Below are 17,446 nucleotides of genomic sequence, written 5' to 3' on the forward strand. Positions count from 1 at the left end.
AAATAAAATCAATTAGGATAAGGTTACTTATCTCAACTAGCTCAACACAAAAGAATTTCTTCCTAACACTTCTTCTAAAATCTTTACATATCACCTAAAACAAATTTTTTTTTTTCCAGATACCATTTACTCAATAATCAAATAATTTAAGAAAAACTTATAATGGTATCTAGTTAGAAGAGAAATTGCTAAAAATATCCAATGATTTCCCATTATTAAATCTCTTCATAAAGGATAAAATAGCATTACAAAGGGCCTATTCATATTTTGGAATCATCAATAATATATATATATATATATATATATATATATATATATATATATTTTTTTTTTTTCCCCCTTTACTTTCTGCCACTTTATGTTCCCTATGAATAAAGCCTATAGAATACATATAGCCATATAGGGTCAAAAGTTAATTGTAAAAGAACACCACCTGAACTCAAACTTCTTCTATACGAATGTACCTTCCTATTTTCTTTTTTCTTTTGTTTGTTTGTTTTTGTTTCATCTAATTGCTGATCAGACTTCAAGTCTACACTAGTAGACTTTTCTTATTCAACCAATCCAACATTTTTTTATTTATTGAAACTTGACTTGATTTCATTAAGAACACTTCAGAAATTGAAGTACAACAGATCAGGGCAAAATACATAAGAAAAAGAATCTAACATTTGGCCCTATCAATTTGGCAAAGATGATGAAGCATTGAAGGCTCCATATCAATCTAGGTCTGTGATGTCCTGGACTCTCTAGCCATTTTGGCTAACTCACGAGCCACAATGTTGTAATCCCTTTTCAAGTGCTTGACTTTCCACATCTCAAAAGAAGAGGACAGAGATAGGATACACTGGATGATTGGCCTTAAGTCACCATGGGGCGAGTTTGAGGAGATAGCCTAAATTACCAAGAGCGAATTAGACTCGATAATAACATGCGTGAGCTTCTTCTGATGGGCTAGGAGGATGCCTTCTTCAACTGCCAAGGCTTCGGTGACTTCCACACCATACTATGCATGTAGTAGCTTTGCACTTGCTGCAACAAAAATGCCTTTGCAGTCTCGAATTACCACACCAACACCTGAGGGTCTACCATCTTCGGACATTGCACCATCAACATTTATTTTATACATATCCGAGGGTGGTGCACTCCAACCAACCTCTGGTGATTGCTGCCGAAGAAGATTAACAGTTGCAATGACTTTATAGTCATTACAAGTTCGTTGCGCAGTACCCAGATTTGCATTGAAGGGAGGCCTTGAGCCTTATGAGCCACTTGATTTCAATTGTACCAGATCGACCACGCAGTGACAAAAAATATCTCTAAATCCTGATTGGTTCCAACTTCCATAAGTCGCAAAGCAACATCCACTACATTACTTGTTTCAACTAAGAGATTTATTGGGCATGACTGCCAACACCACCAGACATCACAAATTTGTTTACAATAGAGAAGAGCATGTTTTGTGCTTTCTCCATCTTTTCCACAGAAAGGGCAGGTTGCATCAACATCAAATCCTCTTATTACCATGTTCAGGTAAGTTGGCAGCCCATTCACACAGGCTCTCCAAGCAAAGATTCTGACTTTGGCCGGAATCTTTAGGTGCCACATTTTCCTCCAAAGTGGGGCTCGATAGTCTCCATTTGAGCATTCTCCTAAATCTGGTTCCTCAACTAAAGGCAAGGCAACATAGTAAGCACTCTTAACTGTAAATACATCTCTTTTGTTGCCCACCCAAGCAATACTGTCATCCGGTAAGCTGTAGCTCAGAGGTATATTAAGTTTAGTTTCTGCCTCACAAGGGTAGAAAAGTGCTCTTCCTCTATTAGCTCTCCATCGTCTTGTGTCCTTATCAATGAGAGATGAGACCATTGGGAAGTCATCTATGTCTCTTTGGGGGAGCAGACCTTATAGGTGGTTGGGTTGGGGAGTCATTTGTCCTCCCATATGTGTATCATTTTCCCATTCCCTACCCTCCATCTAGTGCCTTTCCTTATTACTTCCAAGTTGTTATAGATACTTCGCTAGGTATACGAGGGATTGCATCCAAGTTTTGTTGCAAGGACATCACTTGTGGGGTAATACTTAGCTCTGTAGAGACGAGCCACTAAGGATCTTAGGTTGGTTAGGAGGCGCCATCTTTGCTTTGCTAGGATAGCTAAGTTGAAAGCCTTAAGATTGCGAAAGCCCATTCCTCCATGTAATTTAGATTTACACATTTTCTTCCATTCTACCCACGATGTCCTTGTTCCTTGGTCCTTTTGCCCCCACCAAAAGTTTCTCATCATCCTTTCCAAGTCTTCACACAAACCCTTTGGAAGTAAGAAGAAACTCATTGTGTATGTCGGGATAACTTGTGCCACTGCTGTGATTAAAAATCTTCTTGCCACCCATTGAGAGCATTTTTTCCTTCCATTCGGAGAGTTTTTTCCCCACCTTTTCTTTTATTTCCACAAAGACTTGGTTCTTTGACTTCCCAATTATGGAAGGGAGGCCAAGGTATTTACCATGCCTTGTGTCTTGCATAGGGCCAAGGATGCCCACAACTTCATTCCTTGTGTCAGGTGTTGTATTTTGGCTGAAAAACAATGAAGACTTGTTCGTATTAATTTTTTGCTCGGATGCCAACTCATACCTCTCAAGGATCTCCACCAGCTTCTGACTCTCATGCTTTTCTGCCTTACAAAATAAAAGACTATCGTCTGCGAAGAATAAATGGGTGATTCTCGGACTCCCCCTACATATGGATATGCCACTGAGCCCTTGATTGTTATTGGCATCCACGATTAGGGCTGAAAGTTTTTTTTTTAATTTGCTCTTTCACTGTGAAGGGGCTAAGTAAAAAAAGAAATATTGTTTGTCCAAAAAAAGAAAAGAAAAAAGAAACCTATAATTTTGTTTTTTTTTTTTTTCATTCAAAAGATTTCTTTTTTTTGGTTATACATTCTTATCCCAAAATAATGAATTGCGTTCGTATTGGCATTTTGGATGCCGCTATTGAAATAGCCTTTCTGGCTACATTTTCTGCTATTCCACCCATTTCATCTCGGTACAACTTCTTAAAGAGAAACTTATGCAAAAAACGGATTGACCATGCCTAACAATCTGCAATTCTATCTACCACGCGATAATGGGCATAGAAAAAAAAAATTAAATTACAAGAACATGTACTTAGCAGAAAATCTAATTTAAATCCTTCTTTGTTTACATTATAAAACTCATTGGATACTTAAATAGTCTCACTACTATCCAAAAATACCCACATAAACATATTCTAATTTCATATAAAGCTTAGATTTGATGAAAGATGAGATTTCTTAGGCTTTAACCTCAAGTGTGCCGTCAATCTTTCTCTACATGAATATATTGATAAGTCCTTATAAAATATATATAGTTATATGTTTACTTAATTAACTTATATATAGCTAGGGATTCAACCTAATTTTCTAAAAACTCCCTTAATAATATTAAGAATAAATTGCAAATTACACCTCTAAAGTTTAGGTGTGTTTAGATTATAAGTCCTTATAAAATATATATAGTTATATGTTTACTTAATTAACTTATATATAGCTAGGGATTCAACCTAATTTTCTAAAAACTCCCTTAATAATATTAAGAATAAATTGCAAATTACACCTCTAAAGTTTAGGTGTGTTTAGATTTTACACCCTGAAATTTCAGAATTAGATTTTACTCCTTGAAGTTTTGAGTGTTTGGTTTTACACCTTAACATTTCAAAATTTGGATTTTTTCTCCTAAAGTTTGGTAGTGTTTGGATTTATCACCCGAGAGGTGCTACATTTACAATATTTTCACAATAAATTAGAGGTGGTTAGTTGTTGTTGGTTCTAATTTGAAACTATCATTGAAATTAATTTTTTACTCCACCAATGACAACCTGTAACAACATGCTATATAGGATTTATTGTGAAAATGTTGTGGATATAATATTTCTCTTTAACACCCCCAAATTCTGAAATTTCAAGGTGTAAAATTCAAACACTCCCAAATTTTGGAGAATAAAATCGAAACACTCCTAAAATTTAGTGGTTAAATTCCAAATTTTAAAATGTGAGGGTGTAAAATCAAAATACTATCAAACTTTAGGGATAAAATCCAATTTTTGAAACTTTAGGGGTGTAAAATCCGAACATCCCAAACTTTAGAGATGTGATTTGCAATTTACTCTAATATTAATTATAAAATTAACCCCACAGAAAGATTTTCTGAAATACCCCACCTTTAACTCTCTCTCTCTTTTATTTTTATTTTTTTTTATTCTGGATATTACAGTTAGAATTTCTTTGTGCCGTTAAATTTGTTTGTGCTTCATTTTGCACTTCTCTTTAAGAGGAAGAAAAGTAAAGTTGGAATTTTGTTTGTGCTATCAGAATTTTCTTTCGTTGCTTATGCTGTGTTCATGCCTGGAAATATTTCTTGCTTCAAAATGCTCATTCATACTTTTAATTGTAGATGGAGACACAATTTTGGTTCTGATAGTGAAATCGACATGATTTCAATATCTATACCAAAATCATATTTTCAAGACATGATTTCTACATGTTGATGAGTTTTTAAAATTTGCCACATCAGTTGGGCTAGATCAACAGGAAAATGCAGAAATCATGAACATTAAATTTCTAAACCACATTAGATACCAAAATAATTTAATAACTGTTGAACTTATACAGATAATTCGTAAAATTGCAAAATTTTCAAAAAGCTCCCATAAAATCCTTTACAAGATGTGGAGATACTTTGAAAGAACTGCACAGATTCTGAATTATAAATGTTTAGAGAAACTTTTAAAAATGTGGAGATACAGGTACTAAATTAAATTTTGGAGATTTTTTTTTAAGTGTGGATAATTTTTAAAGAAGTGTAGAAATTTAAAATGATTTATTTTATTTTATTTTTTAAAAATATATATGTAAAGATGTTTTGTGAAAATCTGGAGGTCTTATACATTGTTTTGAAGGTTCTTTATAAAATTTTTTTATCAGTAAGATACATACGTACCGATGGGTCTTGACTCTTGATTCCCCAATCTCATATCTTCTCCCATTTTTAATTTGTTATGAGATGAATAAGTATATGATATCCAAATCGTGGAGATTGCATATAAATTTGCGGAGATCCTTTGTAAGATAAAGTAAATCCTTTGGAGATCCTTTTCGAGTTGAAAAAATAGCTAAAAATTAGGGAAATTTATTTTGCATTAGCAGCAAAAAGGGGTGGCCTAAGGAGGTGGATAGTTACGGTATTGTGCAATAAATGGCTGACTAAGGGTATGCTACTGTGGAGGGAGTGAAGGGGAAAATCTTTATGATTATGAAGGATAAGAATGATTTGAGGAAAGCAATTAAGTAAAGGTCGCATTGTGCAAGTAAATGGGTGATTAAGAGTGATCAATGATTGTATATAAAAAAAGAGTGAGGAAAGCAATTAAGTAAAGGTTGCCACTACCCTACCAACAAAAAGTAAATCGGCAAATTATAACTTACCTGTGATTTGACTGAAATTTAAGTTGCTTACTTATGGTTTGAAATTTGACACTTTATCCACCTAAGGTTACCTAAGCTAGAGTTCAATAACCTACTTCTATTAAAAATATGGCTAAATATATAATTTTGCTAAACTTTTATGTCTCTCTCCTCTAAAAACCCAAAAAACATAAAAATACAAAATCAAATTATATCAAAAAGAATCCAGCAAAACATTTGCATCATGGGATTTTAAACCACAGGTAGTTAACTTAAATTTTGGTCAGACCACAGGTGAGTGAGTAGTAATTTACCAAAAGTAAATTGGTCTTCAATTTTAAAATCTTGGACCGATTAGTATACAAGCTTTTGTTCCAGGGACTTTTTACCCTCCCTCCTATTTCAGCTCAACAAAATATAAACTTTTTGCGAGAAGAAGTAAATTTCAGACATACACAGCAACACAGCAATCCTAAAGACCATAAAACAAGTCTGCATGGACTAATTCAACACTTCCTGCACCATTCTGCAAGGAAAATGTAATGCCCCTCAGTTGGAAGGTACCTTCCTTTTTGATCTCTATATATAGAGGCATGCAAGAAATTCGAGCTCCAACAACATATAAGCTCTTCTATTTGTCTAGGAAACTACTACTAATTGCTTGCAATGGCTCTAAATAATTTCCTACTTGTGTCAAAATTTTTACTTGTAGTGCTATCATGCTCACACACATTTCAATCAAAACCAACCGGGTGTGGCAAGTTGTTCTACTTTATCCAAGAAGGATCCTTATCACTCAAGGGTCAAGATGCCAGTGAGCTCCAAAAGCTGAACCAAAATCTCAAGGAATTAGGATGTTCATGCTGTAATCATCAAGCAACAAAGTTGGTGAGCAAGTCAAGAAGAAGAATGAGTTAGACTACCTTCTAGACTCATACCAATCCAACGCTTATCTAAAACTCATCAGATTTGTTGGGGCGCTATTAATTTGGAATCTGCTATGAAAGTTGTAAAAGAAAAAGTATATCCTCCAAGTAGGAGAATTCTTTTACATGCACTTAATTTCAACCTTCATTATAGGACATTGCTGTATTCAGTAAACATTCTATAGAAATAGAGCACCGGTAAAACGTAGTACACAAAAATCCCAACTAAGAAATGAAAATGCCCCATCTCCACTGCACTGCATAATCCTAGAGCATGTTCTTCAATTCAATCATTGCCTGCTTCTATTCTTGCACACATAGCCCCAATACATAACACCCGCCATCAAGGATAGCCAATCCCAAAACATGCCTCCCAAGTATCTTGTAGTTTTTGAATATTCTAAGTTTTCACCACATTCCTTCCATTTGATAGCCAATGTTTCATACATCCTTCACGACTGAGTGCATTTTACTAAATAAGAAGCCTTGTATTCTACCATAAGGCCACTGCTTCAACATTAGTTAGAAAAGTAATAACCTTATAAATCCTTTGTTTTTTGTTGCCTCCAGAGCTTCTTTCACAGCCAAACAGATGATTGCTACCTTGGTAGCTAGCTAAGATTCTTTTGTCTTACCTGATCTCTACAAACAAAACCTAGCCCTGATTATATTTTATTCTTTGATCTACAATCTGACACTAACAGAATACCTTGTCAGTTCATACATTCCACAAGGCCTTGATGCTTCCCCTTTCTAGATTATTGTTGCCTATCAAAGGCTTCCCTGCAAGTGCAAAACCAAAAATGCAGAAGACTGGGACAGCCTCAACATTGATGAGCATTCACTAAAAATCAGATTTGTACCTGAAACACCACAAGTTTTATAACTTCCCCTGCGAAAATGAATGAAAAATCAAGATATTCCTTACAATTATCATTACCCCCATTAGTCAGTTTTATCCTCTACTGCTGTAGGGATGGAGGTGATGTACAATATTTATGATAACGATCTCCAAGCCAAAACACAAGGCTCAAGCTTAGTATAATAATTATTTTTCCTTCTTGCAGATCTAATAAGTAGTGCCTTTTGTACAAATATTCCAAACAAATTAATAGATTTTTCTTTAACTATTGAACCTCCACAACCTTAACCATTTTCACTCAATACTATCCCCAAACATGGTTTGGTTTTAACCTCCCTCAGGCAACTGTCTACAGAAGAGGAAATATCTGAAGACTTCATAGTTCATACTATTACTATCATTTTCTAGAATAATGACAGATTGGCTTGTCAACAAGGCCATTCTAGCCTATCTTACCTTAAAAAAAAAAAAATCTTCAAGATTTCCCATGCACTTTAACATTGGTAGGTCCCATTAATCATTAGTCAATATGTTGATATGATTACAATAGAAATCAAAACAAAAAATCTTCTCCATTGTAGAGATGGCTTTATCCCAAAGGGAGGGAGGCATGAAGCAACCAAAGCGTCAAACTAATTATTATTTGTTTCAATACTACTGTATGATATAAAAATAAATAAAATTACTGATGATGGCATTGTTTCTTTAAAACTATTATCCTATGTACCCTCGAATGAATAAAGTTTCAAGAACCCCTAGTAACACTCAAATAGTGGTAATTGCAAACAGAACAGGAATCAAAATTAGTAAGGGTTGACACAACTTTCATCTAGCATTTTGACAAAAGGAAACTAAAAGATATGAAAGTGAAACAAAAAGGAACTTACAGATTGATATTGCATAGGTCTGACAACTCAATCCATAGTTGTTTTAAAACAATAGTTTAACTTGCAAGCACCCATGACCTGTTTAAAGACTAAATTTGATCAGCTAATTACAACTGGATTACTTTTGTAAAACTGAAACTGATTCAAGATATAATTTGGTCCAGAACCTAATCACTAAGCGCTAAGCATTTAAGAATTTAGCGATAGACAATATAAAGTAAAAGTATAATTAGGTTATTTAGTCATCAGAACAAGATTCTTCCAATGTTACAAAGCTGAAATCTACCCAATTTAGCTGGACTTGAACCAACAACTTCAACTCATAATACAACACTTCCCTCCTAAACTTGAAAATAAAAATATAAAACGCAAAGGCCAATACATGAATTCAAAATTTTCCAAAATTTTTTCTACTTTAATCACAAATATTACTGATGAATAAGATTTGGTCTAACTAATTCCAATACATTTGTCAATAGGATAGCTCATGTCCTTAGAAAATGGACTACAAATGTATGATGTAATGGTTATCCTAGTTTAAATGGCCAATAACTTTAAAAGTGTTTCTCCAAGGTATTGATTCTTATTTTATTATTTAAAGATGATGGCAGAATCAAAAACCTTAGTGGCTGCAACACTTGTTGAACATACATAATTCTTTTTATTTTTATGAATGCCTGCTGATTGAATGGCATGACATTCTAGTATCCTAACATTATAAAAATATCCAATGAATAAAATAAATTAATAATGGCATTTCAAACGACCTAATCATCCAAATCTGTGTACAACTCAGTACACGGAACTGTACATGGAACTTCGGAAGTAAAGGAAATTAATTATTGTTTTAGTCTTCTAAACAATTCCTTCTAATCCATAAATCATTTTCTTCTTTGCAAGTACGGTACAACAATCTCTTTCAATTTTCTTTCTTTCTGTTATTTTACTTATCTTTTCTTCTTCTTTTTTTTTTTTGGGGGGGGGGGGGGGGGGGTGGTTGGTTTAAATAGTCATAGTGGCTTAGCAAAAAGCAATAGTGATAACAACACATAAGAACCTAAACCGACAAACAAAGACTCCATTTCTGCGACAGCAATCTCTTTCAATTTGCCATCTAGGAAGCCTTGTATACTTAAACAAGGACACAGCTTTAGATTTAGAAGAAGAATAGTAAGCTTTAAAATCCTTTGTTTCTTGCTGCCTCCAGAGCTTCTTCAACAGCCAGACAGATGATTGTCTGCTAGTCCTGAGTTTCCAACCATGGCAGCCAGCGACGATCCTTTTGCCGTCTTAATCTATGAGAGAAAAACCTGACCCTCCCCATCTTTTATTCTTTGATCTTCTACCAGGCACTAACAAAATACCTTGCACGCATTCAATACAGTCTTGATCTATCTCCCCCACCCCCCCCCCCCCCCAAAAAAAAAGGTTTCAGCTCAGAAGCCTGTTGCTTACCAAAGATTTCCGTACACACATACACACACACATATTTGAATTGGAATACAAGTTTTTATGATTGGAAAACTTTGAATAATGGTTGGAAAGTAGTATAGCTAACTAGTAAAAGAAATAAGATCTATGAATCTAGTCTCAAACTAGTACTCTTGAGTGTCCACCTAAGAGAGCAGTATAATACACCCAATGGCTAGTCAAAAGGTTTAGCAACAAAATGAGTGCATAACAAAATCGCAACAAAAGATCGGACAGTAAAAGTAACAAACAATCTTGTGCATAGAATGGTAAAGAAATACCGTCTCATAAAAAGTATTAAATTTTACTGGAAGCAAGTATACATCACTCACATAATGACTAGTGATAGGTTGAAATATAAAATTTTCTTTGATCTTGAGAAACTAAATAACCTTCACCCAGACTTTGGAAGCAGCTCTTGAATATTTTCATCTACTTGATTAGACAACAGCAAGTCAATAAACATGGCAGCAGTTGTTGCGTTTGCTGAAAATCCCTTGTCAACCATCATTTTGAGATATTTCACTGCCTTGGATGTCTCACCATGTTGCAATAACCCTTGGATTAATGTGTTATATGTGTGATGGTTAGGTGAACAACCGTTGCTATCCATTTCCTCAAGCAGCTCACCCGCTTCATCAACTAGTTCATTCCTGCAAAATCCCTTGATCATTATATTGTAAGTCCGAACATTAGGTTGCAATCCTTTTGCAAGAAGACCACTAAAGATTTCTCTTGCAGTTGTAAGTTCCCCAACATTGTAGAAGCCATCAATCAAGATGTTGTAAAACACAATATTGTGGTCCAACTTTTTTTCTTCCATCTCCCGAAACAATGCCATTGCCTCAGCAATTTGTCTATTCTTACAAAATCCATCTAACAAGATGGCATAGGTTAGGGGATTTGGATGTTGGCCACAAGCTTGCATCTTATGGAATAGCTCCAGTGCAGCCTGGGGTCTCTCTACTTTGAAAAACCCATCGATAAGAGTGGTGTAAGTCACAACATTAGGAATCACTCCCTTGTTGGACATTTCATGAAAGATATGCATTGCCTCATCAATTTTTTTATTTTTGCAATATCCATTTATCAATATGGTATAGCTAAACACATCGGGCGAACAACCCTTCTCAACCATCATATTAAACGTCTTAACCGCCTCATTTATTTTGTTTTGCAAAAAATAACCATCAATCAAAGAATTGTAAGTGACTATGCTAGGATCAATGTCTCTTTGAATCATCACATCAAAAACTTCTTTGGCCTCAATCAACATCCCTTCCTTGCAAAGTGTGTCCACCAATATGTTAAATGTTTGTATATCTGGCATGACCTTCCTTTGCCCCATCTCATTCAACAAAGTAGCAGCCTCCCTCCACCAGCCAATATTGCATAGTCCTTGAACTAAGGAATTGTAAGTGACAATATTTGGTTGAATGCCTTTACTCGTCATTTCAGATAAAAGGTTCAAAGCCTCAGTTACCAATTTGTCCTTACACAAACTGTCAATGACCATACTGTAGAGCACCACATTTTGTTCAAAATTCCCTTTTTCAAGCTTCCTGAGCAACCTAATAGCCACACCAGTCTGGCCACTCTTACACAGACCGTTTACTATTGTTCCACAAGTAAATGCATCAGGTTGGTACCCTTCGTTCTCCATTTCCTCTACCAAACTCACAGCTCCAGAAATATTACCTTGAAGACAGAGACCTTTAACAAGAGTGTTTAGAGTAGTTTGGGTAGGCTGATAACCAAGTTTCAAAATTGTTGCTATGATAGAGAAACCAAAATCGACCCGGTTCAGATGGCAGTAGCAATTAATCAAAACAGAGAGAGTATAAACATCGGGAGAGATTCCGAATGATTCCATTCGTTGAATTAGAGTAATGACTACGGAGTAATGCTTCATTCTTGCAATGGCACCCAACAATAGAGTAAAATCGAAAATGGAAGGCAAAGGGTGCATGTGAAGCATTGTATCAAACAGGCCTAAGGCATGATCAAGATTCTTAAAGGTTCCAGATTTGCAGTGATCTCTAACAGATTTCAACAACTGATTCTGGTTCTGACATGGGGTTTTCGCATTTTCTCTAATAGTAGAACAATAATGGTAAGAAGTAAAAGCACGAAATGGAAATGGGAGGCTTACTACTCTAATAATCAAATGATTGCATATAAAAAGAAGAGAGGATGTTGATTTACCCATTTCACAATGACGACACACAGTCTCAGCTACCAACTGGGGTGGGTCGGGTATGGTTTGGTTTCGGCTTAGCTTCGAAAGGAGAAATCATGGTGGTGGAGTGGCAGATCGGAGAGCGAAGCAGGGCCGAGATCGCGATTTTTGAGTTTGGGTTTTTCTGCTTCGCTCTTGAGATCGTTATTTTAAGGGAAGAACTGTCTTGAGTTTTGGGGGCTTGGAAGTGGAAGAAGAGTGGAACGAACGGCAGTGGAGAAGAGGAGAAAAGAAAATGAAGTTGGAGAGAAGAAAAAGATGGAAGGAAGGACCAAAAAAAAACAATAAAAAATGGTAAGGTTAGACATATTTTGTTTTACTGCAAGTGTTCTATCTAATTAATTTTTTTTGAAATTTTTGTTCATGTTGTGCAAAAAAATGAAGAGGACAATAAATAAATAAAAAGTCAAAACCCCAATAGAGTAGAAGAAGAAAAAAAAAAAAAAGAGAGTAAATTTATGTGTATATAAAAAAATTAAAATTAAAATTAAAAATTAAAAAAGAGAAAGAGTAAAACTCATTTATGACTTGAAAAATGTATAACTTTTACATAAGATATAATTTGAACTCACACATATATATATATATATATATATATATATATATATATATAATTGTAATATATATTTTAATTGAGAGAAAATCTAAAGGTATATATATTTTAATTATCAAATGAGGAAGGCTAGTCCTAGCAACTAGAAGTCTCATTTAGGCTCATGTAGGGTATATATATTGCCCCACTTCATTATTATCAAAAAGACGAATATTTTATAATTATTTTATTTGGTGTATTTACTATCACGTTTACTGACCTCTTTATCCAGAACCTATAATAGTAAGGCATATTAATAAGTTGAAACTTGAAACTTGTGAATTGATATATGCTTTAAGTACTAAATTGTGAAAGAGGTAGGGTTCAAGTGATAAGTTTAATTGTAATGATATCTTTTGTGGTATTTTATGTTTGTGGCTCAAACCACATTTCCTCCTATCCACTATTTACCAATAATTTTTTTTATCTTGAAAAGAGACTGCGAATAATTTGTATTTATGTAAAATTATAAATTTGTGCATCAACATATTCTTTAATGGCCAGTGGTTTTACCAATTTTAATTGAAACTTTTCAACAAGACTGGCTGCATACAGATTGAGGGAAAAACATGTACTGATTTTTTGTTGTTGAATATCATTCAAATAATATTTATTTAATTTTCTATATTATAATTTTTTTAATTGAAGCCATTTTTCATAATTTTTGAAGTACAAAATTACTAGTTAATATATTTTTTTTTTGGAAACTAATTAATATTTTATATTTAAGTTTTGTTAACATCTACTTTTCAATTGATAATATAATTAAGGTCACCATTCATAGATTATTAAAAATTTATTGTAGGATGTCATTGTCATTTTCTTTTTAATAATTATGGTCACTTTCCAAGTACTTCACCTGCCAACTTTGCTATTCCATACTTCTCAATGTTGGGTTACTTCAGAATTTAGCAGCCAAACAAAAGTTAATTCAGAGGGTCTTATTTTAATTAAAAAAAATTTTATTAAATATTTTTTCAAAAAACACACCCCTCAACTTTTTATTATATATATATATATATATATATATATTTTTATTTTTTTTTTAAGTTTCTAAACACACCAATAGCATAGGTGGAAATGATAGTTTCATTTTAACTTATTTGGAGAATTGATGGGCATGTGAGTTTGACTGGAAGTACAATTTTATTGACCATGTTAAATTTCTCAATTATATCTATTGTGTTCTTAGTTTTTAGAAGTTTTAAATACTTTTAATTAAGTATAATGCTATTTTTGTGAAGTGTATTTTTTTATTCCAGCTAAATGTTGTGACCTGCCCCCTTTACACAGGCGCGAGTTTAGAGGATTTCTTTTATTGTTTAAAAATAAATATATAAATTAATTGATAAAAGGTTATCCAATGAAAGTAGACAGCACAATTTCTTTCCAAAAATATTTGGCAGCAATAAAAAGATGACATGTGTCCTGTTGTGTGTAATACACATGACTGACTTGATTGGTTGGATTAAGTGAGTTATGTGTATTGCACATGATAAAGACAAATGATATCTTCTTATTAGTGATTGGAGTCCAAAACTTCAAATATTTCTTTAAAACATAAGGTTTAGATGGTCAAAGTCTATTACAACTTAATAATCACCAAGTCAAAACATTATATCTGCAAAAGCAAAACAAAATACATGTTAAACAAAGCACAAATCCAAATGCTTGTCTAAAGAAAACATTAAATTTGCAATGTAAAATGCAAAAAGCCCATACTTTTTCCCAAAACTGCACATACAGTTCCATGTCTATACGCAAAACCCAAATCTAGATTCATTCATATACAGATATAATTTTTGGTGTTATGAAGGTACATTTCTCCCAGGATTGACATAAATTTGGTTTCAAATTTCTCCCATAATGTGCTATGAACGAAAACAATATCTCAATAGTATTATAAAAGAAATTGGGATGTAGCATCCATCATTGTAGCTAATTGCCAAGGAGTATGTTTTTCCCAAATCTGATATGATCAACCCCACTACAATCCAAAGGAAAATTCAATATAGTGATTAGTGAGCCTATTCTAACTATTTAGCTAACCAAGATATAAACTTATTCTCCTTTTCAGTTCACATACATACAAAACCAAACAACTCAAACAGTAAGATTCAATTCAATTCAGTTCTTTGACTTTCCTTCTCTTTCTCTCAACTTCACTCCGTGGATTGGTGTGTCCGTAGGCGGCCTAGATGCATTGTCCTCATTTATTAAAAATACAAAATTATGATAGATGAATTTAACAATCAAAATAAGTATAAAATTTATTTTAATTTCTTAAAATTTTTGGTAATAAGATTTTGGTCAGAATAAAATTTTTCAATTTCTTGAAACTTCTCTTTTTAATGGAAAGATTGTATTTTAAATTTTAATTTTGATGGACCTCATTAGCTAAACATGCTCAATAATAATAAAACAAATTTCCTTTATCCAATTGAAAAAATCTACAATGCCTGTCCAATTGACAAAAACCTATAATGACTCTAGCATGCTGCATTAGATAATGGGTTAATGAGCTGACAAAACCTGTTTAAACACCCTTAGAGCATTCACATCAGTCCAGTTAAAATCATCTAAAACACAAAAAACTACCAATTTTACACATTTTGAGCCAAAAAATGCACACATCAGTGAGTGTAAAAACATGCAAAATTGTGCAAACTCATCCCGAGCTACAGTAACCGTGTATATTAACACGGTTACTGTAGCTCGTTTATCCATTTTTTTATTAATTTCCATTGGCTCCTTTTTTTTCTCGCTCCTATCCGTGCTCAACAACCCAATTAACTGCTCATCTTCGTTTTCCTCATATGCACACAAACACACCCACAAACAAACACACAGAGATCATCACAGCGATACACTTCTCAAAAAAAAAAAAAAAAAAAAAAGAGATACACACAGATAGTAGATCGGAGCTCAGATCGGAGCTCGTGGCTATGGATCGGAGCTCCGAGCTGGTGGATCGTGGATTGGAGCTCGGAGCTCGGATCGGAGTTGATGGATCGGAGCGGATCGGAGCTCGTGGATCGGACGGATCGGAGCGAATCGGAGCTCGTGGATCGGACGGATCGGAGCGGATCCGAGCTCGGAGCTGGTGAATCACGGATCGGAGCTCGGATCCGAGCAGATCGAAGTGTTAATCGAGAGAGAGAGAGAGAGAGAGAGAGAGAGAGAGAGAGATTCTGAAACGGGTAGAGAGAGAGAGAGATGATCTGAAACGGGCTGGTAGAGAGAGAGAGACAAAAAAGTCTGAAATGAGAAAGGAGAGAAAGAGAGAGCGAGAGAGAAGAATGAGAAATGAGAAAGAAGAGAGAGAGAAAAAAATCATAAATGAGAAAGAAGAGAGAGAGAAAAAATCAGAAATGAGAGGAGAGAGAGCGCGCATTTGTTGGTTAGGAAAAGTAATAAAAAATTGTAAAAGTATTGATTATTTAATTAAAAGATGGGTAAAATAGAGGAACTGACGTGAAGATTTTATAAAAGTGAGTGTAAAATAAAAAAAGGTAGGTTTTTTTGTGTAAAATAGAGGAAATTTTTAAAAGAGCTGATGTGGTTGCTCTTAGATTGTTTAGATGAAACCATAATCACTTCATGGACTGATGGTGTCAGATTTATGTTTCAGTAAATATGACTTTCGATTTGGTGTTCTTATTCTTTATAAATTGCTTATAAAAAAATTGTTATTATTTATAAATAGGAGTTGGTGTTTATTGTCTAATGAGTGCGTTTTGGGGATTTTAAGGGATGTAAGCAATTTATAAATTTGGGGCCAAATGTGGTGTTACAGAAAAATTAGTTCCTAAAAGAATCACTTTATAGTAGCTCAAAATGAATATTATTTTAGATTCTCATACATTATAGAAATTTAATGTAGTGTACCTGAGTTTTGCCCTTTATATAATCAGGGAGTGAACATCATGTAGTAAATGTAGTACCAAAATCTCATCTTATAAGAGTAAGATGGAGCGGATCATGGGTTCAAGACACACTGGGTTTGTGTGTAACTAACCAATAAAAAAAATGGCATGGAGATGCTTAAAATTATGGTTCTTGGGTTTCTTTACAATCAACATCAATAACAGGACCAGGGAAAAAAAAATTAACATCAAGAGATTTCACTATAAGAAGTTGTTGACATTTACTGCTCGTATATATGTACATGAAGTAGAATATAGAATATAGGCTAGAGCTTTCCGGGTAACTAAAACTTTAACACCCTTGAAAGTTCAGCATAGTGGCAAATGAAAATTTGCTGCTGAATATGAAAAGCTTCATCCTTTAGCAAGTTTAATTTGTGGGGATAATGAGTCACTGGCTCACTGCAACATGCAATAAAAGTTCTGGAAAGTGATTTCTTGAAATTTAATAGACGTTTTCCAATTTATATATATTTATCCTTTGACTTTCATTTTTGATTGTTAAGTTAATAGATACAATCTTGTAGCATTTTGAGCTTACTTGTAACTCCTGGCTCCTACACCATAATTATATTTACTATACCATGCCAGTCCTTGCTTTTCAGGAAAATGATAAGCTGGCTTGGAATTTTCCAATTTTAATTTCAATGTTTTTCATCATGGTAACTATATGTGGCTATGGCATCTGAACCTTTGTGCCCTGTACGGGTAAACATAATTTCTATAGTCAATGTCAGCTCTTGTGAAGGTTTTGGGTTGAATTTTAGCACCTCCAATGCACAAAGTGCTTGGAGGTGTAGGAAGGCAAGAGTTCGAGCTGCAAGGTTAGTCCTCATATTGTAACTATCTCAAAAAAAAAAAATTGCACTTCATTTCTAGGCTGTCTTATCAGCAAAACCATGGAGTCAACTAGAAGGCATGCAATTCAATACATTTTCATAGGAATCAATCATTGAACCTCTTTGTCACATATTTCTATTCACCACCAGAATGGTTTCATGACATATCCTGCACAACTGTGGTAAATTGAGTAGCACAAAACTTCAATCATCTTCCATTAT

The 17,446-nt window shown here is 34.1% G+C and overlaps 1 protein-coding gene across 2 annotated transcripts; it reads right to left on the bottom strand.

Moving 5' to 3' along the window:
- Nucleotides 1-7,909: 7,909 nt before the first annotated feature.
- On the bottom strand, nt 7,910-12,163 carry LOC142614974 (uncharacterized). 2 transcript variants are annotated; one of them, XR_012840621.1, is made up of 2 exons: nt 9,961-12,163; nt 7,910-8,236 (listed from the first exon to the last, which is right to left on the bottom strand). XR_012840621.1 is itself a non-coding variant. In XM_075787622.1 (1 exon), exon 1 carries the CDS (start codon nt 11,835-11,837, stop codon nt 10,023-10,025), a length of 1,815 nt encoding a protein of 604 aa, XP_075643737.1. In that variant the 5' UTR covers nt 11,838-12,163; the 3' UTR covers nt 9,901-10,022. The 2 variants fall into 2 exon arrangements, 1 of the variants encoding a protein (XP_075643737.1); XM_075787622.1 differs by lacking the exon at nt 7,910-8,236 and having other exon boundaries at nt 9,901-12,163.
- Nucleotides 12,164-17,446: the final 5,283 nt, after the last annotated feature.

Source organism: Castanea sativa, chromosome 11, assembly GCF_040712315.1.
Source record: "Castanea sativa cultivar Marrone di Chiusa Pesio chromosome 11, ASM4071231v1".
In the NCBI taxonomy this organism is placed as follows: domain Eukaryota; kingdom Viridiplantae; phylum Streptophyta; class Magnoliopsida; order Fagales; family Fagaceae; genus Castanea; species Castanea sativa.

Bases quoted from the DNA above. Each gene is read 5' to 3' on its own strand.
- LOC142614974 (XM_075787622.1), bottom strand. From the start codon at position 11,837: ATGGGTAAATCAACATCCTCTCTTCTTTTTATATGCAATCATTTGATT.